The sequence below is a fragment of the Pelodiscus sinensis genome, chromosome 23 (assembly GCF_049634645.1).
Source record: "Pelodiscus sinensis isolate JC-2024 chromosome 23, ASM4963464v1, whole genome shotgun sequence".
Taxonomy (NCBI): domain Eukaryota; kingdom Metazoa; phylum Chordata; order Testudines; family Trionychidae; genus Pelodiscus; species Pelodiscus sinensis.
Genome location: NC_134733.1, coordinates 21,031,181 through 21,055,828, shown reverse-complemented (window position 1 = coordinate 21,055,828; position 24,648 = coordinate 21,031,181). Strand labels below are relative to the sequence as shown.

Here is a 24,648-nt window from a genome sequence, read left to right as displayed (position 1 = left end):
ACCAGACTGTCCAGTTCAAAACTGGACACCTGGCAACCCTAGTCCCTGCACATACAAAACTTTCAAATCTGAAAATAGCTTTCAAGTCATGTCGCTAAATATTACAAAATTTCATTCTGAAACCTTGACAATTTTCCATGAGCATCCCATTCCATTCACACAAGACAGAGGCAGCACAAGCTATTGGCAACCCAATCTAAAACCTATTTTCAGATTTCATTACAAGCTCAAAACTCAGATCAAGTTTGAAAAACCTTTGGAATCTAATTCTAGGCTGATTAGTGATTTTGTAATAAAATCGTGTTGTGTATGGGGCTTTGAAGTTTGGCAGCTTCCTGCAGGTCTGACTGAAAACTGAGCAAACTTTGCAAACAACTTGCACTGGAGAGTCTGAGTCTGGCCGAAGGAGTCAGGGATGAGCTACTCAGAGAGAACCTAAAGAAAATAATTATATGACTCTTTTCCTACGGCAACCACTACATTATGCACAGTCACTGACTTCTTGCAAGCCACCTAGTGATGCTTCTGCATTTTGGAACCAGAGATGAGCTAGGATAAAAAATGGTGCCTTCCACGTAACACGTGTGATTTAATTCTAACGTATCGATCATTCCCCTTACAAAAAGCTACTGTGTTCTAATGCTCTGTCAGCCAGGGCTTTCTGGGAGAAGAAAAAAAAATAAAGCCTAGTTATATGAAGGTTAACATTCCAGAGGAAGAAATAGTGTCCTGTACCCTGCAAGAGTTCTGACAATGAAAAGGCTATTTTTCAAGTCCTGTGGTCACAAACGAGCTATTCTTGGTTCCTAGCTCTCTCTTTTTTAAAAAATGTAGATGATAAAATAGTGCTTCAGAAGCTGGCATTCATGTATGTCTCTCAAAGACTAAAAGAAAATATTTATTTCCTTTTTCTGCTTGTGAATCAGAATGTTCTATTTAAAGAAAGTGCCCTCTCCCGGATCACTCATGAGTTATTACCCCTTATGGAAATAAAGGAGAAATATCAGGGAGGTATTCTTAGTCATTGCTTCTGTCTCTTTTTTTCCTTAATTCCTTATATACCCATGTTTCAGAGAAGTGCTTAAGATAGTGCAGGATTTCTTGGCGTTCCTGGGCTAAAACAGACTCCCTCCTCTAACCCTTAGGTCATGTTGTCAGTGAAGCATCAGACAGCGGCATGGATGTCTATAGTTTCACTTTACCCTGGTTTGACATATTTTTCACCTTTGTCTACAGATAAAATTTGGGCAAACAAAAAAATCCCTGGACATAACTACTTTCCAGGTAATTTCCCTTTGTAGACACAAGAACTCTACCTGCCTTGGGTCAATCCAATTTTAGAACCCAGTTCCAAAACTTTTCTGAAGTTCTGGCATTTGAGATAAATGGTTTTACACTCATTTCTGGACCAGGACCCAGTATCCTACGTTGCTGCCAGCAAAGCTTGGCATATTTTCTTAATGCCACTCATAGCAGAGAAACCAACAAATAAAGGGAGCTAGAGGCTGCATCATCCACTCAGTCTGAGAGGCAGTCACACCACAACAGAGTCTAGGCAATGTGTTACGGGAGACATTGGCACTGTTGATGACCATACTGTACCTGTTCTATGGGAAGATGTCTCAGTTTACAGGCTCATCCAGGCAGCAACTTTCAAATCCCATCGTAAATAAAAAGTCAAAAGGAAAAGTTCAATAGATGTTTTCCCCAACAGACTCTTTTTTAAAAATTCACTTACTTTGCCAAATTTCAGCTGACACCAACTGGCTACAGCCAAGTTTGCAAACCATGAAAATAATTTAGACAAACTTTAACTACTAAATTAGTAACAATTATGCTTTAATAACTTTTAGCAGCTACTAGAACCTATAGATGTGCCTAGGAAGATGCATCTTGCCTCTTGTTCTGTTTACCATATGCCCAATAGCCTGCAGACTCTTGCTTTTGCAGAATTATGTAATTGAAACAATTTCTGGAACTGCAAAGGAACCCTGTAGAAATATGTATATAGTGTATTACAAATGTGTCATGCTCTATCGCTAGGAGGGGCATATGCACCATTCTTCAGCAGCTCCCTAAGGGGTTGACTCCCCTACGCTTGGGATCCATGCTGCAATGATTGATCAACCGGTGGTCAATTTATTGTGTCTACTTAGACTCAATAAATCAATATGTGAGTGCTCTCCCATCAATGCCCATACTCCACCAGGATAGGAAGAGAAGCCAGCATCGACGGGAGAGCAGCCTCCACTGACCTCACCACTCTCAAGACATCACAGTAAGTATGTCGACTTCAACAATGCAAATCACATCAATTAGATTGATGGTGGGGGTTATCTTCAACTAGGCCTAAAACTGCTTATACCTTGCAAGAGCACTAGATGTGGTTCTGAAAGGAGTGCTTCACAAACTCCTGCCTTCAGAGAGAGAATGGTTGTTATACTAACACTACTCTCAGGGGAGAGATTAGAGGAATTGAAGGAATCAGAAGATATAGAAAGAAAAGCTACAAGGAAATAGCATCGTATCCTTTCTGTCTAAATATAATCAGGATATACAATATTAAGAGGTGGGGCAAACAGATTCTTGGGTTCAGTTGCATATAGCTGAAGAGCTCAGATGCTTCTCCAAACCATTCTGGTCTAGAAATGAGACAAATGAATACACAATCTCTTGGGAGATAACTATTTTGGTTCCTTTCTAGTAATACTGTAGTGGCAACACAGCAGGGATGGGATCGCTCGTGTTTTAGCCCTTCCAATTTGAAGTCCGAATCTGAATTCCAAAACAAATTTGGTGGTTCAATATCAGTTCAATTTAGGGTTGAGAATTTTGGTTGGCTTTTTATCTATAAAGTCAAGGATTTTTGGTTGGTTTTTGCACTAATAAAACTATTTGCCCCTTAGGTTGTGGGGAACATAAATTCTTTCAGGGCTCGATCCTCTAAAGACTCTCAGAGACGCCAGTGGACTTTGGATCAGCTTCTTAAGTGAAGTGAGATAGTTTGGATTCTATGCTCCTCCCAGTGAAAACCAATCCAGAAACCATCACTTTCTGAAACCAGTTCAGATTCTTTTCTGACTTGACTTAATTTTGTTTAAACCCTGAGGAGATATGACTCTCCCCACAGTTCTCAGAGCCAGTTCTTTGAAGCACATTTTTTCTTCGGTGTGTGTGCGTCACAATTTCTTAAAAGCAAAACAAAACAAAAAACCACACACAATGCTTAAATAGTCTCTCCTGCGGGAGGAAAGAGGCTGAACTAGTATGCGTAACTGACAACATCAAATGTTTCAGATATTCAGAAACCACCAGCATTTACTACTGGCCCAGATATGATTCTGGCGTGTCCACGCAAGGAATGCTAGCTGTATCTTGAACTGCTTGCTCTTAATTTAACTGCACAACTCTGTATCTTCAGAAAGATGGTTTCCATAATCACCATTAAAAATGGAACAAAAAATTTTTTTTTTGCTCAGTAAGGGGCAATTCCGTTTTGCCTCTCCGACGCTTATACGACAGGTGCAAGAAATCTCCTTCTATGGCTCAATGGATTGTCACTCTTCAGACACAAGTTGGAATAGAGGGACTCATAATCCTGTTCTATTAGTTGTATTTATGCTGTGACGCAAACTACCCTAAAGGCATTTTGGAACACTGCTCCCAAGCTGCCCGGCATTCAGTTGCTATATTTCCCTCTGAGATGTCAGTCCCAACCATCTCTTAATTAGCAAAATAAACAGCACTATGATAAATGTCATTATTTACTCAACCAATGATCATATTCATTGTGGAGGGGTTTTTTTTAAGGCCCCCGGGGCAATCAAGTGAAAACACACTTGATTTATTTGGGATCCTGTGTCTGGTACATTCTGTGTCCACCGGCATGACTGAAATGCAGTCACTCACAACACAGAATCCAGGGCCTTTAATTTGGGCTGCATCCTCTTTTTTAAACAATAAAAAATAAAGAGACAAACCAGCGGGGTGATGGTTTCCAGGAATGACTGTTTCAGAGAGTACACACAGAGCACACACCGAACTGTATGAACATTTACTGAGTCATCTCTGTTGGGGCGGGGAGGAGTTACCAGGTCGACACATCTCATTTATTCTTATGAAATGAGCGTGAATCATTCACTGCCGTGCAGTGTTATTCTGAGGGAGGGGGGTTAACAGGTGTGGTTGGAATTAAATAATATGCATAAAAACCAAGGCCAGAAAGCAAATATTTGAGAAAGAATGTATAAAGAAACAATGTCGTTAAAGGAATGGAGCAGATAAAATGGGAGATATTCACACACTGCAAACCTGAATCTTCTTGTCTCACTAAAAGGGAAAATGTCTGTAATAAATAATTATGCATCTTTTTTGTTTTCCTCTTTCAAGGTCAAACCCGGCCTTCTGTATTCCCTGTGTGATGTTTTAGGCTGTTAAGGGAAATAATGAATAAGCTGAAAGTTTCAGCAAATGGCATTCTTCTTTTGCCTCCTGGAGCTAGATATTTTGCATCAACACCAGGCACGGGTGAAGCTGTTCAGATGAAATTAGTACTGACCCCTGCCTCAAACAGGTCCCTGAGCCTATTCTGAAGTTTGAAAAAGTTCAATTAGCATTTTGTTTTGTTTTGCGTTAATATTCACATGCCTACCCTCATCTAGGCCTAGAAACAGAAAGCTGATCTTAAAATAATTCCATCCTCACCAGAATGAATTGTTCCATATTTACAAGAAAACCTGTTCTCACATGTTTGCCAGACCAAAAGAGTTTGTTCTTTCTTTATTTATTTTTTTAAAAAGGCAGATGAGCCTCAGTTACAAAGTGCATAACCAGAGTCAATTTTCTAAAAGTCTGGGCTCTATAGCACTACCATGATCCTTTCTATGAAAAAAAAAATCCTAAAGCCACAATATTTTATAGTAATGACCTCCTACATTACAGTATCCCTATATTTACCTAAGATTGTGGCCCTTCCTGGATAATTAGAGATGGGGACAACTAAATCCCAAGTTCTGTAGAAACTCACATTTTTGGGGTGTGCAAAATGTAAGTCAAACACCTGATCTGAATTTTCCAGATAGCCCCCAGCCTTCGTAGTCAGCTATTACAAAGATAAGTGCTTTACGAAAACATTATTGGAAGACATCTGAATGAAACTGGTCTATATAAGGCAAAAAAGAATGTGACTGTCTTCCACTGTTGTGGTCAAAATTAGAAAGTATGATGAAAAATATTGGCTAGATTTAGTGCTGAACCAATACCCAAAGGTGGTGCTAGTGAGCATTATAGCAACCAACTTTCAGACAAGACGTAAAAAACCCCTCAGATCTTGATCCCTCAGTATTATTAGAAGTTCCAGCGGCATTCTTAATTTATATTAGTCCAAGATTGCTTTAATACCTCCCATTTTGAAATTCAAGCATTTTACATTTGAGGAATGAAACCAAAGCACCAAAACAAAAAAATTAAAAAAAAATCTGTGTCACCTGAAGAAGTGGGTTGTGCCCACAAAAGCTCATGATGCCATCTACATGTTTTGTTAGTCTTTAATGTGCTACTAGACTATTCGTTGTTTTTTAAGTTTTACCAAAAAACCAGAAAGTTATATTTAAAAAAAATGTCTTCGGGATTTTTTATTTGTAACTGCTAATTTTTAACTTAGAAATTGCAGCTATTGGACATGAAATGACATCCACTTATTCTGTAAGAAACTATCAAACCAGGAACAATGATCTTCCATGAAATAAACACATTCATGAAATGCTGCACAGCAAATCAAACTGTATATTCGTAGAGTATTAGCCGTCAGTAAGTAAATAGTCCCGTGAAAGGATTCTACTTTCTAGCACTACAAATCAAGGAATTTTGAAACCAGAAGTCACACAGAAGTTTTTTTTTTTTTTTTAATTATTATGTTGAATTATAGTTGAGTATTTACTGGTATGGAAGTAGCTAGCACACAACTAGCACTGTTATAATTGTGAACATTTTTCATGATCTATTACTAACACTCTCTATATCATTGATTGTTATTTCTGCAACAAATAGCACAGAGATTTAGAGTCTAGTTAAAATGTTAACGTGTTACAAAATATGTACTGATCGTCCTTTCACAGTGTCCAGTTTCCTATGTAGTGACTGTCATTGCCAGAGGATGGAAACGCTTGCTCTAAGAAATTATTATTCTTTAGGAAAAAGGATTACTAGAGGAGACAGCACAGGAAACCTGTTTTCAGGTTTTTCCAGTCTTACATTCAAATGAAATAGCAACAAAATGTAAATTCAACAAAAAGGGTAGCACAAGTGCTATTTTTACATGCATTCCCATTCAGAACTCAAGGTTCTCCAGCCATGCTGCTGAGACATAACACATGGAAGATTCTTAAGAGACTAAAAGTAGATTTCTAAAAAGCAATTATTAAAAATTGCTCATCACTGACTTGTAAATGACCAACTGAAAGGAGAAAGGACACACAAAGAAAAAGGTGACTTGTATTTGAACTCACAAGGTCAAAACAGATAGCATCAGAGTAGGTCAAAGACTGTTTGAGGCTGTTAGATTGAAGACAAATATCGAGAACTTTCTTGCATGAAAAGTAGCTGGCAGGCCAGGGAACAAAGGAATGCCACAGACATGTGAGGCGTACCATAGAGAAGGAAAGTTCTCTCACGTATACTGCAAAAATAAATAGTATCACAGAGTCAACATATATGGCCGATAATAGAAAAAGCTTGTGCCAGGCCTAGCATTCATTGAGTAATGGTGATATGGAACATTACTGAAAAACATGAAAGTAAACAGAGACTTCTATCTGAAGAATACAGCAGACAAGAACAAAGTTACCTCAAGGTTACAGGAGGAAAAGAAAATACTCTACTCCAGTGTTCAAACTCCCTTCAATTTCCAGGACTTGTGAGCTAAAGAAATGGCACCATATTTAATCTCTGATCATCCTGAGGAGGACAAAAAGCTCAAAGACCAATTCCACATGTGTCAGGTTCAGAAAAACAAGAGGATTTACTTCCATTCAGTCCCTCCCACCTCCTAGCTTGAGAACCATTTACTTCTCATGTTCCTTGAGGACTTTCCTTTGTTCCACAAGATGTTATGTTTCTCTCAATGTGTGAAAACAGCATTTCATGTGCTCCCCAAGCTTCCCTGTGCTCACCCACTCCCTGAAATGTACAAATATTCCTAGTACTTTCATGGGGGGGGGGGAGTCTTTTTCAAAAGCATATTTTGAACATAGAATCATATAATTCTAGAACTAGAAGGGACCTCGAGAGGTCATCAAGTCCAGTCCCCTGCCCTCACAGCAGGAGCAAGCCCCCTCTAGACCACCCTGATAGTTGTTTATCTAGCCTGCTCTTAAATAGCTCCAATGATGAAGATTCCAAAGCCTCCCTGACAACTTATTCATGATATCAATTTAACATGATATTGACCAACCATTCTGTGCCCTACAAACTTCACAATAGGAGCTAACTCGGGGATGAACCTAGAAGGCACCTCCATTGCATACCGAGAAAAGTCTGTCTGTCTGTCTTTCTTTCGCTATGTCTACACTGCAGGTTTCTTACGCAAAAAGCTTTTTGAGGAAGAGATCGTCCGAAAAAAATTCTTGCACAAGAGTGCATCCACACTGTAAAAGCATATCGGAAAAGCGATGCGCTTTTGCACAAGAGAGTGTTCAGACTGCATGAAAGCCCTGATTCCCATTAACAGAATGGCCACCAGGGCACCTGTGCTTCTTTCGATAGGCTGTTTTTGCACACAAAAACCCTGTTTCCCATCCACACACACCTTTTTGTGCAAGAGCTCTTGTGCAAAAAGGAGTTATTCCTCATAGAAAGAGGAATTCCTATACCGCCAAAACCCCTCTGTTCTGTCGATTCTCTGTAAATTTTCTTGCACAAAAACACGCTTGAGGTATGGATGCTCCATGAGTTTTTGTGCAAAAACTCTGCAGTGTAGACATAGCCGGAGAGCTAGGGAACCCTGACTCACTCATTCATTCATAATTCAAGCAAGTTCCCACTTCTAACTCTTCAGGAACTTCCTACTACAGAGGAAAGGTAATATTTAGTCGGGCTTTGTTTGTGTACTGCCTTTTCTTCTTTTTCTTTTTTCTGCACATTGGACATTTAAAAAAGTAGACAAAGACATCAGCTACAACTGAACACATTTATCGAGGATTCATTGGAATCTGACTGTAAAATCTAAAGACTCGATGAATTTTGAGGAGTGTAAATATAACCAGAGTTGAGCGCAAACATTTTAAATGAAATTTGAACTCATAAACATCAAAGAATGTTCATACTCTGAAAAATGGTCAAACAAAAATGTGTGGGCTTCTTTTGGCTTTTGCCACCCATTCATTGGCCACTTGACGTCATATGGCATTTCCACTTTTTGTCTCAAGCAAAATCCATTCAGTTACGAGACAAATTTAATTTCCTTACAGAAAGAAGTTTGAATTGCACGTATTACTCACTTCGTTTTTTAAGTCATACAAACAGAATTTAATGTATAAAAATATTTGTGAAAAAACAACAATTGTTTCACCCACAGTTTGAACTCGAGTAGGCTATTTAGTTTGCAAAACATTGTAAGAAGCTGTCACCTCTATTCTCCCATCTTGGCAAATGGCAGAATAAGATGTGTCATTGTTATAAAGTGCATTGTTTCAGAAATGAGAATAAGCATATATAGAGATATATTTCTTTTTCCAAAAATATACTACTTGGTGGTTCCGACTATAGATGTGAGCTTATTAAAACCAGCATGGTTTTTCTAATATTTTGGAATTGCATGTGAACAAAACTAAAGAAACTACATCACGTATTTGCCTTGAATATCAGCCAGGATGGGAAGGAGAAATACCAGAAGACAGGCAGTTCTTGTACTATACCTTTTCTAACGTGACCAAAACCAAAAAGTACTGGAAACCTTGCTAGGAAGTATTTTCCCTCGGGTTCTTTAAACCATAGCGGTTAATAAAATTTCAGGTGTTTTAACACTGCTGAGCATCCTGGAACTGAAAATGGGACCTTGTTTTCCTATCAGTCAGGGCTAGAGATTAAACACAACACAACCTTCCTACAGAATTTTAACAACAACGTGTTAAACAACATTTCTCCAAAACAGCTAAATTACGTTTGAGCTAATATACAATTCACAAATAATTCTCCATACTGTAAGAGTGGTGTGGGATATTTACAGACAGGAATTCACATTGCTGGAGAGGTTGGAAAAAGTTCTAGGGTAAACGCAACAGTCAAGCAAAGAGGCAGACAAGTGTATTAAGGATATTACTGTTTTCCTTATTCTAAAATGGCTCCTCGTTCAATTCTGGGGGAACAAGGAGCCAGAAGAGCCCCTTTTTCTGTTTCTTTTCCATTGTCACATGGCAAAGGGCTCTAGAACACACTTATCAGTGATACTAATGGATGCAAGTGTTTTTTCTACAACCAGCTGAAGGACTGGTCCGACAAATATGAACTGGCCAGCTAAGGTAACACACGTATGTATTTTGGCATCTTGAAAGTACTGTGCGATTAATCTGATTTGTTCCGTTGTGACAGCAACTTTAGAAAATAGCAAGAATGTGTGTTTGAAGAAATGACACAACATCACAAAAGCCAGCCTTCTGACAATGGTGCTAGAGGGACATTTGCGGACCAAAAGCTATCCAGCAGGATTTCTGTTGCTTTTTAAAGTAGTGCATGTAAACTGTGATACAAAAAATACACCAAAGAAATATGACATTAGCAGGGTATCTCCTTTCTAAATACTCTTGTTACCAGACCAGTTGGAACTCAATATAGCGTCATAACTATTTTGTATACAAGACAAATGAGAGTGATCAATTATATTCGGCATGCTTACCTCCCATCCAAAGTTTGTTTCCTTTAATGTGGTCCTTGGTATTGTCATGTAAGGTCCAAATCTTTCCCCCACTTCGATCTTCTTTTTGGCCCATATCCCCAGCCCTGCCCCTGGAATCGAGGATTCTTTGAGTTCAAAGTCTGGTGGGACTGGAATGTCATCGGGAATGTAGACGGGGGCTTCGTAAGGTGAGCCTTCCTTGGGGGTGAAGTCCTCACTGGTAGGAAAAGGTGATGGAGGTCCAACGGGGATAGGGGACATAATACTGTCCTCTGTTTCCTCCTCTGCACTCTCACCAGCCAGGAGATCAGGGTCTGTCTCATACATATTATTTACAATCTCACTGTCACCTACAGGGGAAACAACAGAACAACACATTCTAAAATCCTGACGTCAACAGTTAGTTCACCCCTTCCCTAGACAAGGAACATCAAAGCACACTGGACATTGTAGAGGGTAGGAATGGTTCTGGAGCCATAGTATCCAACACACTAGCCACATGTGGCTACTTGACCAGTTGAGTGTGGCTAGTTCACTATAGCAATTGCCACTCTAGTCCCCTATAGTGGCTACTGCTTCAGAACTGGTTGAACATCATGGTTCTAGAGGAAAGGTGAATGTCCAGATTGAGAATTCAGACTTTTAGCATTCCCCATTGAGTTAGGAGTTTTTCCAGAATTCCCTATAATTTGAAGGTGGGTGGATCCAGATCTGTGTAGAATAATGTATAGCCCATGACAGAGACTTTAAGGAGCTACCTTTGCCTGGTTAAAGATTCGAGACCAGCTGGTGAATGACTATTACGTTTGACAGCCCTGTGAGCATCTGACTGTGTGCTGGGGAAACTTACACTTCAGTGGGTTGAGAATTTATGGAGAAAGGCAACTGTGGCCTCTAGAAAGGAAGGAGAAAGGGATCTATGTAGTGGCTAATCAGTGTATGGAATGGAGGCTAGCAACCATGACTGCTACATGTGCTACAGGCTCAGGTAATGCCAGACGACCTCCAATAATGGAATGAGGACAGAGGAAAATGGAGAAGATGGTCAGACCTCTCTGTTATTGTTCACTGTCTTTAGAGACTCTGTGGTTTTTACATCAAGTGCAAAAAGCAACCTTAAAGTGAAGTTATGGATGAAATTTACATGACCCAGGATCAGATAATTCTAGCGAGTTTTCATTTTTCTTATGGGGTCATCAGGTTCTCCGATACGCAAATGCACTCCATATAGGTACCCAATTTTGGCTCAAAATTTACACTGTGGCAGGCAATACTTTCAAAATAGTGACACTAATCATAGAATTGTAGACTACTAGAACTGGATGGGACCTCGAGAGGTCATCAAGTCTAGTCCCCTGCCCTCCTGGCAGGACCAAAACCCTCTAGATCATCCCTGAAAGATGCCTCTCTAACGTGCTATTAAATATCTCCGGAAATGGAGATTCCACAACCTCCCTAGGCAATTTATTCCAGTGTTTAACCACCCTGACAGTTAGGAAATTTTTCCTAATGTCTAACCTAAACTAATAATAAAGGGAAACAGTGCTGATGGATCCTTGCCTCCATTTTGTGAGCTGTGCCGATGAGGCATCATTCACACATGAGTGAGAGGAACAGCCACGCCTGTCCCATGCTCCTCTCTGCCAAACTCACTGGGAGGGACATCTGCAATGGTACGCAGGCCATGTCCATTTCAATGACCAGGAGCACTCCTGCTTGCACATCCCATAACTGGAGCATCAATAACTCGTTTCAAGGTTGTGGGGTCCCCAGCCCCAGCAAATGTACTGCAGATTAGTGTCCAAGAAGCTCTGTTCCCCGGCATGGGCTGTGACCCTAAGAAAGCCAACCGCACCTGCGACTCAAGCCTGGCACGCATTGCCAGAGTAGTTTTAGGTTTGCTTTATTTGGTTCAATGGGTTATTCAATAAAAGCTGTGGCCAATTTGACCTCCCAACCATGCCTCTGTCTTTATTTGCGGCATGGAATGCCGCAATGAATGTTCCTTCTCCAGCAGACCTATCGCATCACTCGTTTATAACATCCCATTAAGCGTCATGTATCATCTGTGCTTCTACAGTAGACATTTTAAGTTACTCTCTCAACCACACTACATATATTGTTTCATAAAACTTCAGAGGACAGGGATGTGGTTTCATGCAGTGTTGCACTGCTGAAACAGAAAGCTATGGAAAAGTTGTATCATATCGGTTCCAGAAAAATACTCCATGCCGCATTTCACAAGCTGGTAAGAAACAGATCAATTCAAGAACTATTTTAAACCATTTCCCCCCATAAAGAAACCAAGATCTTTCAAAGTCATGTGGCTAAAACACTTATTTAACGTAGCAGCATTCAGAACACTAACGATGAGGTGATACGCAGCCAGGGCTTTCTTTTCTTTCTTTTCCTTTTTTTAATTGATTTGTGTGATCTTTTCACAAATGCAAGAGCAGCACTGCAGCTGCTTGCCTGACATCGAAAGTTCTTATGTGGTTTAGGTTTCAGACACACCCACGTCAACCATGTAAGTGGGACGTATGTAGAATAAAGGTAAAAAGTGTAAGCAGGAGCAATTAACATCAGTCAGAATTGAGAACCACATCTGGTTACAAACATTGTGCCCAATTCGGGGAAGGCTGAGCACCTTCAACTTGAATTGACTGCAGTTGAAACAGAGGCTGCTTAGCTTTACAGAATTACATCATACATTAGACTGGGGGGGGGGAAAGGTTTGTTGTTATTTTTACAGAAAATATCCTTAATCCTGCAAGGCTGTTGAAGATCCATTCTTCCAGAGCAATTAGGAAATAAGTGCTATTATTTTAGAAGCACAAATTACTACACTGGAGGTAATTACAAGGAAACACCATTATTAAGACTATCACCACATATGTCAATTTTCTGGTTTGATTTTTGCTTCTAAAAGCTAACTAAACCCAAAGAAATATTAGGAACGAGAAACCTGTCCAGGAACGTTTTGCAGATGGAACCTAGAACCTGCAGTGGAACCTAGAACCTGGACACCATGAAAATCCTGCTGTGAAAGGTTACATCTACACGGCTGCGCTATTTCAGGATACCGGAGACATCCTGAAATAGTTATCCTGCATCTTCACAGCAAGACCATTATTTTGAAATCTAATGGGCTTGCTATTCCAAAGTCCCTGTAAACCTTGTTCCATAAGGGAAAAGGGACGTTTCGGAATAGCGGGTTATTTTAAAATTTTGCATTGTGCAGACAGCACCAGATTATGAACTAAGCTATTTCAAGATTGACTCAAAATAAGCCATGCAATTTGCATAGCTCAAATTGCACTGCTTATTTCGAACTACGGGTGCAGTGTAGACGCACCCAAATTGGACAATTTAAAAATGGGGCTTATGTTTGGCATGGCTATACTCAGTGTAGTTTCCTTATTGTGGCCCTTCTTGGGCTACATCTACACTGGCGACTACTTGCGCAAGAACTCTTTTGCAGAAGAGTTCTTGTGCAAAAAATCTTCCACAAGAGCGCGTCTACACTGCCATGTGCTTTTGCACAAGAGCACCCATGGCAGTGTAGATGCTCTCTTGCACAAGAAAGCTCTGATGGCTATTTTAGCCATAGGGGTTTGTTGCACAAGAAATTCATGTTGCCCGTCTACACTGGCCTCTTGCGCAAGAACACTTGTGCAAGAAGGCTTCTTCCTGAGAGGGAGCGTCAGAGTTTCCACTCAAGAAGCCCTGATTTCCGACACCGTACTGTAGATTTACTTGCGCAAGAACGTGCGTGCAGTGTAGACAGCTGGCATGTTTTTGCACAAGAATGGCTGTTCTTGCGCAAGAACTTGCCAGTGTAGACATAGCCTTGGAGTATTTAAGTTATTGCTTATGTTACAGTAGCACCTAGAGTTTGTGCAACAGCTCGCACATAGAATCATAGAACACTAGAACTGGAAGGGGGCTTCAATAGGTCATCGAGTCCAGTTGCCTGCCCTCATGGCAGGACCAAGCACCATCTAGATCATCCCTGATAGATGTCTGTCTAACCTGCTCCAGTAATGGAGACTCCACAACCTCCCTAGGCAATTGATTCCAGTGTTTAACCACCCTGACAGGTAGGAAGTTTTCCCCTAATGTCCAACCTAAACCTCCCTTGCTGCAGTTTAAGTCCATTGCTTATAGATGGAGACAGTACCTGCCTCAAAGAGCAAGCCAGATAGATGAGGAAGATAAACAATGGGAGAAAGAAATTATGTTTATCCCCATTTTGCAGTTAGGGGATTGAATCAGAGAGATTAAGTGATTTGCCCAAGTTCACCCTGGAGAGCTATTACAGAACTGGGTGCTGCATCCAGATCTCATGTCTCTATCTAGCATCTTACCCATTCTTTCTTTCACGAGGAGTAATGGTAGTTCGAACTAGGAAGCCTAGTTCGAACTACCTAGTTCGTGCCGCGTGTAGCCGCGCGGCACGGGGTTCGAACGAGCGGGGATTTAAAAATGGCGGCGCCCCGCTTACGCAAATGAAGTCCGGGAAAGTCAAATCCCGGGCTTCATTTGCAATTGCGGTATGCCTACGTTACCCCGCTAGTTCGAACTAGTGGGGTAGTATAGACATACCCTAAAGGATTAGAATGAGGGGGTGAGGGAAGATATGACTATAAGTGGTTTTCACTGTAGCTCCTTTCCAAACAAGGTTCTTTAGCCCAACCTCTGCACTCCACATATACCTTCTTTAAGCTTGAGTAGAGGAGGTGTATTTTTCAGTAAACACACAGTTCCAGAGCAGGGCAATTTGTAAAAGTACCATGGCCATTTGCAATCCAAATACAGACTTACAATCCCTGCTAACCAGCCTCAATTATAGCAGAAGTGTTTCCAGTCACTCTTCTCAGTCGCTGGAGGCCTTGCCAAGAACAGGAGATTCATAATGCCTTTTGGAAATATGCTACACAATAAGTGTGTTATTTCCTTGAAGGAAAACCTGAAGTTCTCTATTTTGGTTTTGTAGTGGTTTCAGGTTATAGGTTCACCACTGAATTGATCATTCCAAAATATTCTTGAGGGAGGCCTTAAAAAATGTGCGTGTGTGTGTGTGTGTGTCTACAATCATCAGTTCCTCTGAATCACAGCAGTGTCTGAATTCTGCCTTGTGAATGTGTCTCTCACTTCCAGAGAGCATCCATGCAGGGTGTTGCAGGGTTTTTTTCAGTCTAGCACCCCTGTTAGCAATTCTGGTTCTCCAGTGATATGTTGTAGCTTTTCGTGGCCTAGCCTTCCAGCCAGCTCACTACTCTGTCTATGTCCCTTTGAGCTGACACAGAAAGTCCCAGTCAGGGAATTCCAAGTCTAGTGGCCTTCAGTGTTTATCCCCATTTTACAGTCAGGGAATTGAGTTGCAGAGAGATTAAGTGACTTGCCCCAGTTCAACCAAGAAGGCTATTACCGAACTGGGAAGCAAACTCAGATTGCCTCGGTCTCCATCTAGCACCTTAGCCATTCTTTCTTGCTCTTACAGGAGCAGAACATGGGGCTGAGCGCAGATATGACTACAGGTGGTTTTCACGGTAGCTGTTTTCCAAACTGGGGTTCTTTAGCTGAACCTTTGCACTCCACACACACCTTCTTTAATCATGAGTAGAGGAGTCCCACATCTATCTGGAACTTGTTCTTGGCCATTTTTACTCTTCAGACCTGTGCACCACCTCGTGCTCTGGTGGGAAGGTAGAGGCCTGCCTTCTCCTCTGGGTTTCAGCCCAGGGACCCTGTTTTAGGTGGCTAACGACTGTTCCATCAGCCCCTCCGCCACTTCCCTGCGCTGCTCCTGCCATCACACCAGCCTTCCAAAACTGGAGCCTTCTTCAGTCAGTGTCTGTCCTCGCTCTGAGGAAGGAGGCAACCTTTACGCTGGCCCCTTTCTCCCAACTCATCCCCCGCTTGGTTGGCGGGAAAGAGGAACCTTGACAATCCCTCCTTCTTCCCCACCTGCCAGGCTCCCAATTCCAGGCCTTTAAAGAAACAGTGCCTGGTTTTCGCTCAACTGCTACTTACGCCTGGGATCACTTCTTCTGTGTCCTTGTCCCTCTTTAGATCCTTGAATATTTTCCTGGGTCTTTCAAAATCCTTAAGGGGATATGACCGGTGGTGGAGTGGCACTGACCACTAGACATTACTTCTCTTACAAGCAGACTATCCACTATGTGCCTATAGAACATTATCAAATGGGCTAAGTTCTCCACTCAAGTGCATGCATTTTGGTACATGCACCCTTTGCACACAGGCAACTGAAGAGATTTCCTTAAGTTTGCAAAAGAAAGGCATCCAAACCTCCTTCCCCAACGAGTTGAGATTCAGCGAGAAATACATTTCAGCCTCCTCTCCCTGCTGAAAGTTATTAGGAAATGAAATTAGGGGCTAGCATGGATTTCCATAGTTTCTGCTATAATGTTGGTTGCTCTATGGCTACATCCACACTACATGCTTCTTGCACAAGATGCCTTTTGCGCAAGAGCTTTTGCACAAAAACTTCTTGCACAAGAGCACGTCCACACCTCAAAGCACATCACAAAAGCTATGTGCTTTTGCGCAAGAGAGCGTCCACACTGCATGGATGCTTTTGCGCAAGAAAACTCTGATGGCCATTCTCTGTGCTTTTTCCCAGAGGGGTTTCTTGCACAAGAAAACCCTCTGGAGAGTCCACACTTGCCTTCTTGTGCAATAGCTGCAGCGTTAAAGCAGTTATGCCTCAGAAAAGGAGGTTTACCTATGGTGGAAAAAGCCCTCTGATCTGCCATTCAACTGCCCATTTAATTGCGCAAGAGCTCATTTGAGGTGTGGACGCTCTGCGGGATTTTGTGCAAAAACTGCAGTTTTTTCACAAAAACCTTGTAGCGTAGATGTAGCCTATATGTTATAATACATTATTTGAATCCAGTGTAACAAATTGGTATCCATGTGCCTCCTGCTATACTACAGCCAAACTGATATTATTTCCCAATATTAATTCACTGCAATAAACACGGGTTATATGTTTGCCAGGAAGACACCAGTTTTAAGAGAAACTTGGGGAAAATGTTAAATCAATATCCCCAAACACCAGCACTAATAAGGTTGTTATTTGATACTGAATAAAACAGTAACTCTTCTCTATAAATTGCATTTACTTTGGGTGAGTAGGGGCTATGCCATAAGGCTATTCCACAGCTCTTAATTCTAAATTATTATAAATAAATGTATCCCAATAAGTTAGCACGTTGGCTCTGTAAAATATGGCTTCTGCTGTTGTCATTGAAACAGAATGGGGCTTTGCTACTCCCTTGTGATCCCAGGGAGTCTGATGGAAGAGGTACCTGACTTTCCAGAGCTAGATTCAAGATACTGTCTGGTTTCAAAGGCAAGGAGAAGTCTCGCTGTTAATATGATAAAAAGTCACAGGGGGGGAGCCATGTTAGTCTGTAACTTTAAACACAATAAGCAGCCAGCCTACATTGAAAAGCCATGTCGTTGGCCCACTTTTCCCATGTGGAAGCATCCCTGAGATCTCCAAACTCCACCTGCCGGCGCTCAAATTGGTACTTGGATACCCACATTTCTGTATTTGTAAATTGCCTTTCAAAAGGGCGAGCATGGGAATCGCCATTGACCGGGGCACTGCCAACAACAAATTAAGTATAAATACAGTTATTGCATCCGTGTACAAAGCACCCTCACTCCCGCCAACTAGAGGGCCGAGTCGGTGGAGGATGGGCCTTGTACCTCGCCGGGGCAACAAATTCCAACCCCTTCTTGCAGGACTCAATGGAGCAACACGGGAGTGAGACTTAAGGGCATGACTGCACTACAGAGATTACAGTGGCTCATCTGCAGTTGTGGCCAGGGCTGAGGAGAGACTTCACCGTACGGGGGGAATGGCCTGTCTTTGGGTTCCCGGAAGGGGCAGGGCCTTGCCCAGAAGGGACAGTACTGGGGGCTACCGTCCCACAGCCAGCCCTTCAATGCCGACTGGCACACAACCCAGAGCTCCAGCAGTGATTGAAAGGGCCTGCTCGGGTAGCAGCCGGGGCAGCTGAGGGCCTCAGGGCCTTTTAAATCCCTGGACCCCAAAGCTCCTGCCCCCTTTGCCCCTCTCCCCGCTCCCAACTGTCAGTGGCCCTGGATGTAACACTATAAGCCCTCGAATATAGCTGCTCTAAGCTAACAGGAGAGCGCTTTCCCATTGCCTTCATTCCTCCAGCCCCCTCCCCGCGCAGCAGTAACTCTATCAGCATAGTGCTGTCCATACTGGTGCTGGTGTCAGTGTAACCAACACAAGCGGTAGTGCAGACATACCATCATCACCATGACGTTCCCATTATGATCCTCATTTTTTTGAAGGCCATGACAAAGCTCTTCTATGCCCGTCTCAAATGCCTGAGATGAAGGTTATGCCCTGACAATCAGGCCCGGACTTTGGGCAAGGTAAGACAGGTGGTTGTCTTGGGCCCCTCACATTCAGGGCCCTGTGCTGCCCAGCTCCCGGCTCTGCCAACATGACCACTCACACGCTGTCCTGACTGGGAGCCGCGCGGCCGTGCAGCACAGCCAAACACAGCGTGCTGCCTTAGGCCCCGCAAACCCTTTGGCCCAGCCTACTGACAATGCCCTGCTTCATGTCCCAGATGTTCAAATCTAGTCTTGTACCAAAAGCATCTCTGAGGATCTTTACCACCACAGGAGCACGTGGGAAGAGGGGATGCCAAATGTCAATGTGAACTCCAGATAGTCTCGTTAATAGAGCCGTGTCATCTGAGTCTAAACAGGGTCGAAAAGCAAGCTAGGCCAGTTCTGGTGAACTACAAGGGCATGTCTACACTAGGGAGAAGATTGACCCTCCAGAGGTCGATCTTCTAACGTTCTATGCAGTGGGTCTAACGTAAACCCGTAAATCGAATGCTGAGGGCAGCCCCCACCAGCTTCTGGTACTCCTCGTTCTGCAAGGAGTAAGGGAAGCCGATGGGAATGTTTGTTCCTATCAGCCTCCCGCTGTGTGGATGCCTCCATGGCTCGGTTTAAGGGAAGCTGACTCCAGGTATGCAGTTTGCATATCTAGCGTCGCGTACCTTAAATTGACCTGCCTGGTTTAGTGTAGACCAGGCCCACATGAGCAAAGGAAAGGAAACAGAGTGATTCTCAGGCTACTAATATTTGGGGATTTTCCATAAAGAACCAATTGCTGAGATATGACCCTCACATGTCGAGGAAATGGAGCTTTCTTCATCCAAAAGGAAGGAGGAGGGGGGAAACATACACAGATGAAGGGGAAAAGAAAAACACATTTGTCATACACTATACGGAGCTGAAGTATTTTGGGAACAGATTTACCCTCTCTCAATTAAATATGAGGCAGCATGACTGTGCTTTCGTTGCACAGTAGTTTCCACTATGATAACAACCCCAACAACTGCCTCATTGTGGGCCATGGAGAAATGAGAAGGACTCCCACGGTGAATATTAATGACTGACCTCTGATGTAATCATGGGGAAAAATAGCACCCAACAAAAATTACAGTTTTCGCTTCAGCATGGAAGGCATTTCTTGCTGCCAAATAGGAACTATCAGGGGAGAATAGCTATCACAGCAGGGCTGTGCTTAAGGAGCACATACTACATCTCTTTTATAGCCTCAGAATAGGCCTTCTGTATTAAAGAAATATCTCCTCTTCTCTTTTTGAGACCTCATAAAGATTTTTCCGAGTTCATTTCTCCCCCTGCCCCCTTTAAGAAACTGTGTGGCCCACCTTAGTGAGGGAGAAGGCTGCTTCTTCCCTCGCTGGCTTTTTCTGGCCCCACTTTTTGGGAAGCACAGCAAACCTTCTGCTACAGCCCATAAATGTTTCCTCTAGTAAAAAGCGCAGCCCTGCTTACGCAAACATATCCCCAGAAACAAGCTTTCATAAGCATTATACGCCATAATCCCCAAAATACTTGTGGTTGCTGGAAATGTTTTCTCTTCTGGTATTAGCAAGTCAAATTATTTTCTACTCTATGATTAGCCTCTTTTGCACTTAAGAAGCAGGAATTCCAACAGAGTTGAAAGCATAGCGGAGCTTAGTAGAGCACAACCTGTGAGACACTTGAAATGGCGCAGGTAGACAATAGAGATTACTCTCTGGTACAGACCACTGAGGTAGGATTGCTGCTATTTGGCCAGCCCACTCCAAATGTAAATTAAAAAGCAATCCCAAGTGACCCCGCGCAATTCGACATTGGCTACGCTTTGGAAGGTCAATGAAGTGTGGTTAGTTCCTCTCCTTTGTGGAAAGGTGGCCCCACTACTGGGTCCTGACACGCTGCTCAGGCCTACCTCAAGCAGCCTCAGTCCTGATCTATTTGCCCCTGGCAGGATTCCAGCTCCAGTCTCTCAGCCACAAAGGTTTTGGGCCAATGCCCCAGGGTCAGGGTGGGCTGCGAAAACAGTCCTGTCCAGCTCTCCAGCTGGGCTCTCAGGCCACCAGCCCAAAGAGGACCTAGCGACCCTGGTCTGAGGCACCTCACCCACCACCACTTAGCTATGCCTGGCTGTGCTGTGCTGCGCTGCGCTGCGCTGCGCTGCTCGGCTCGGCTCGGCTCTGCTCGGCTCTGCCCTACCTCACTCTCCTCCCCCCTTCCTATCAGGAGGGCATCCTTTTAATAGGTTCAATGGCAGCCTCAGGTGAGATCAACTGGCTCTGCTTAATTTGCAGCAGCCCTATCCCCATTGCCCCTAATTGTTCAGGGCTGTTGCTGCTTTTCTCTCTGTCTGCTGGAGTCCTCCAGCCTGACTCTATCCCACGTTTCACAGAATCCTAGAATACTAGAACTGGAAGGGACCTCAAGAGGTCATCAAGTCCAGTCCCCAGCCCTCACAGCAGGACCAAGCACCATCTAGATCATCCCTGAAAGATGCCTATTCAACCTGCTCCTAAATATCTCCAGTATGGACATTCCACAACCTCCCTAGGCAATTTATTCCAGTGTTTAACCACCCTGACACGTAGGAAGTTTTTCCTAATGTTCAAAGTAAACCTCTTTCAATGCAATTTAAGCCCATTGCTTCTTGTTCTGTGCTCAGAGGCCAAGGAGAACAATTTTTCTCGTGCCTCCTTGTAACACCCTTTAGATACTGGAAAACTGTCCTATCCTCAAAGGCCAAGAGAACAATTTGTCTCCCTCTTCCTTGTGACACCCTTTTAGATACTTGAAAAGAAAACCATTACCATGTCCCCTCTCAGTCTTTTCTTTGCTAAACTAAACAAACCCAATTCTTTTAGTCTTCCCTCCTAGCTCATGTTTTCTAGACCTTTAATCATTTTTGTTGCTCTTCACTGGACTGTTTCATTTCCCGGTGCTGCCATACTTTTTGGTACTGGCAGTGGAAATTCTCAGTTCTCATGAAAAGGAACATTCTTGTGGGAATTCTGAGCTAACCGCTACCTGGTGGGCAGCTCTAGAAACCTGCAGGAAGCAGTGGGAGGTCAGAAAGTCTTTCAGGACTAATAACTAAACATCCCAAAGGGCTGATTTAAAAGCAAATGTTTGTAGTCACCCGTCCATACAAGAGGATCTGCTGTTACCTCAGGATATCCATGTAGTACTGTCGAGTCTAGCAGGGATATTTTGCTGTCATGTCTGAACAGATATAACGGGGCGGTGTGTGAAATCGGCCATGAGCGACTGCCACCCAAAGAAGCTTATCTAAGCTCGGCAGTGTGAAGGCTTCTCCCTTTTTAAAGGTGTTGCCTGCAGACAGTTGTGGGTTCAGTCAGTGCTACCTACGTGTGCAAGGCACATATGGGGCAAGTCCAGGCATTAGAGGGTGGATTCCAATAGTTGGTCGAGACTCCCTGGTTTCTTCCCCTCACGTAACATGGTGATGGGCAACCTGCAGCCCACTGGGGCTCCACCTGCGGACCCCCTGTCTGCTCCCCTCCCCCATGCACCTCTTGTGCTCTGAGGCACTGGAGCCCCGCACTTCCTGCACCTTCTCCCTCCCCCCCACAGCACTGATGGAGTGTGTGCACAGCTGATTCACAGCATTCCAGCTCTGGAGGGAGTGGGGATTGAATGTGAATCAGGCAACGCGTGTTTTCTGAAAATGCTGTTGCGGCGGGGGGGCAGGTTAGGAAGTGCAGGGCTCCAGTGCCCAACAGGGATGCAGAATCCCATCTAATCAGTGAACCCGTTAAATGTTATGTTTCACCAGTAAACCGCTAAACCAGGGGTGGGCAGGGGGATGGGCCGGGGAGGCTGGAGCACCCTGCCGCACTGTTGGGCAGTCGTAACCAGTAAGCATCAAGGTGATTCTTACCATTGAACCGGCTGATCATTTGCATCCCCAGGGCCCAGTGTGCGAGAGGTGCCTGGGGGAAGGGGGCACGGGGAGGCTGCAGGGCTGCAGGTGGAACCCCAATGGGCTGCAAATTGCTGCGGCCCACTGAAGTAGGGCCACACACGTGGCACAATTCCTAGTTCTGGTTGCCCACTGCTGCCCTAGCATAGGACTGCTGCTGGAGATGCCACCACTGTAGTATGCTACTTAATCATCATTAAGCCTACTACATATTCCACTATCCTTTTTAGGTAAGACCCTGAATGTTCTAAATTTAATTTGACTGACCAAAAAAAAAACAACCTCCCACCCCAAGACAACCCTTGTGTCTTCTACTGAGTTTCATTCCAGATTTGTTGTCTTTCGTGGCTTTTATTTACAGCATGGGGAGTGTTGCCACTCACTAACGACAGCCATGCTATCCTGTGTACTCCCTCCTCTGCTGACAAGTATTTCCACAGTCTGGAATGTCTGGTCATGTGAAAAACGCTAGAGAAATCCAACTTGACCTTATTGCTGTTGTCATGAAACTAAAATTAGTCCTTCAAAGCTCACTGGCAAACTTGCTCGACAATAGGCCATATCGAAAGCTTGTTTCCACAGATAATCAGAGAAGGGGAGAGGCTTAAAATCTGTGTGACACCAATGAGGTTTCTGCAACAATCAAGGCGGCGCTTTATTATTGGTGATAAGCCTCGTGAACAATCTATTGGACAGCTGTACTATATAAATATAGATATAGTGTGTGTGCGTGTGTATCTACACATCTAGCAAAGGGAACGGGCATGATTTCCCAGCTAAAAAGCAGGAGAACATGAACGATTGCATAAAAACGAGAGTGTTTTTTTTTTTTACAACGTAAGATCCCATTAGCGATGCACCTCGTTATGTGACATGATTAAACAACTTTAATATCCACAGACTTTTGGAGGAACAGTGCAGATTCCTTAGCCTTTAAGACATACAGAATCCGCCCACACTGAACTCAGCCAGCGTCTGAACAAGATTTGATCAGCAAGTCAGTGTTCTTCTTGCCCTGACCTTGCAAGACATAATACTGGGCCCAATCCTATGTTCTTTCTGCACTTAAAAGTCCCATTAAATGCAGAGGGAGTTCGGAGAGCAAAGAGAACGCAGGATTGAGCCCATCACACTTTTGTCATACTCCATTGCATTATTCTGTTGGCTGACATACGGTGACTTTCCAAGCTAAAATTTGGCAGGCGGCTTAAGAACTGGATGTTCACAGAAAATGGGTCATTTTTACTTGCACATAAAATAGCAACAGGCTCAGCTCCACAGCCCTGCCAGGGCTCCGAAAGGATTCTCTAGTGGATTTGGTTTGCATAAATACAGCCTACATATAAAACACTCTAATATTTTCATTTTCTCAACTGCAGAGAAAATTTCAGGCTCCCAATGAATTTGTACATTTTTTGGAGGCTAGTATGCGATCTCAGACCAAAGAAAATGTGCGTGAGAGAGTTGAAAATCTGAATATCAATATATTGTCTATATCCCTAGACAGAAGCGAAATTGTGCAGAGGGAAAGCGAGATGGTTGAGTTCTTTAGTTAAAATATATCCTGAAGGAGATTGGTTGATTGATTGAGGTTTTTTTTTTTTTCATTTTATTGTTCATCCTTTATAACTGATATTTCTTTACAAATTTGAAAACTGATATAGCCACTGAATATTGTGGTATATTGTCTCCAACTGCTGCTTAGCGGGCTACTGTCTACCGTAATTTAAAAGACATACTCAAGCAAACACCAAAGGCATAAAATATCCATTAGCTTAAGGCTTCCTTGAGACCTATTTCTTCTGCGCTGAGTTCAGAGGAAAAGCAGCGGCAGCAAACATTCGTTGCAACTGACAAGGGAATGCATCAGAGTTCCCTTTATGGCAGCCGAAGACAGAAAAGCTCCTGCAGCGGGTTTTTTGCTTTAGACTCAACTTTTCTCTTTAAAAATCTGCACTGGAAATCATTTTGGATTATTGCTGTATTAGCAAAACAGCATGAACAATATCAGACCTCCAGCAAAACAGGGAAAAAAGGAGCCTTTTGCCGTTTTTTATTGGCGTGGGAAGAGGGCGAAAAAGACTTTTCTTTCCTATTCAAGGATTCTCTCTTATATTTTTCCATAAGTAAAAATTTGATCTTTGGTGCCTCAGAGGCACGGTGCAAAAGAACAGGCCTATCGCCCTTCCACGACAAAGCACATAAGCAGGTACTTAAGTTTCAAAGTTGATAGCAGCCACAGTGCTTGGTACCTCTGAAAAATTCTAGAAATAACCCTCAGGGTACTCAAGCAGCAGCTGTCTTGGATTCCCTCTGGAAGATTGCTTGGGCCTTCAGTCTCCAATCCCATTTCCCTATTCTGCTCTCCACATCTGATAAGGCCTCTGGAACTTCATCCCGGTGACTC

The 24,648-nt window shown here is 43.1% G+C and overlaps 1 protein-coding gene across 5 annotated transcripts in view; it reads right to left on the bottom strand.

Moving 5' to 3' along the window:
* PRDM16 (PR/SET domain 16) overlaps nucleotides 1-24,648 on the bottom strand; it is a 539,129-nt gene that overhangs the window by 338,597 nt on the left and 175,884 nt on the right. For 4 of the 5 annotated variants that reach the window (XM_075906566.1, XM_075906569.1, XM_075906568.1 and 1 more), the window contains exon 2: nucleotides 9,890-10,239. The exons of the other annotated variant lie outside the window; for it this stretch is intronic. In XM_075906566.1, the coding sequence (XP_075762681.1) occupies nucleotides 9,890-10,239 (350 nt within the window). The remainder of the gene's footprint in view (nucleotides 1-9,889; nucleotides 10,240-24,648) is intronic. 5 annotated transcript variants of the gene reach the window in all.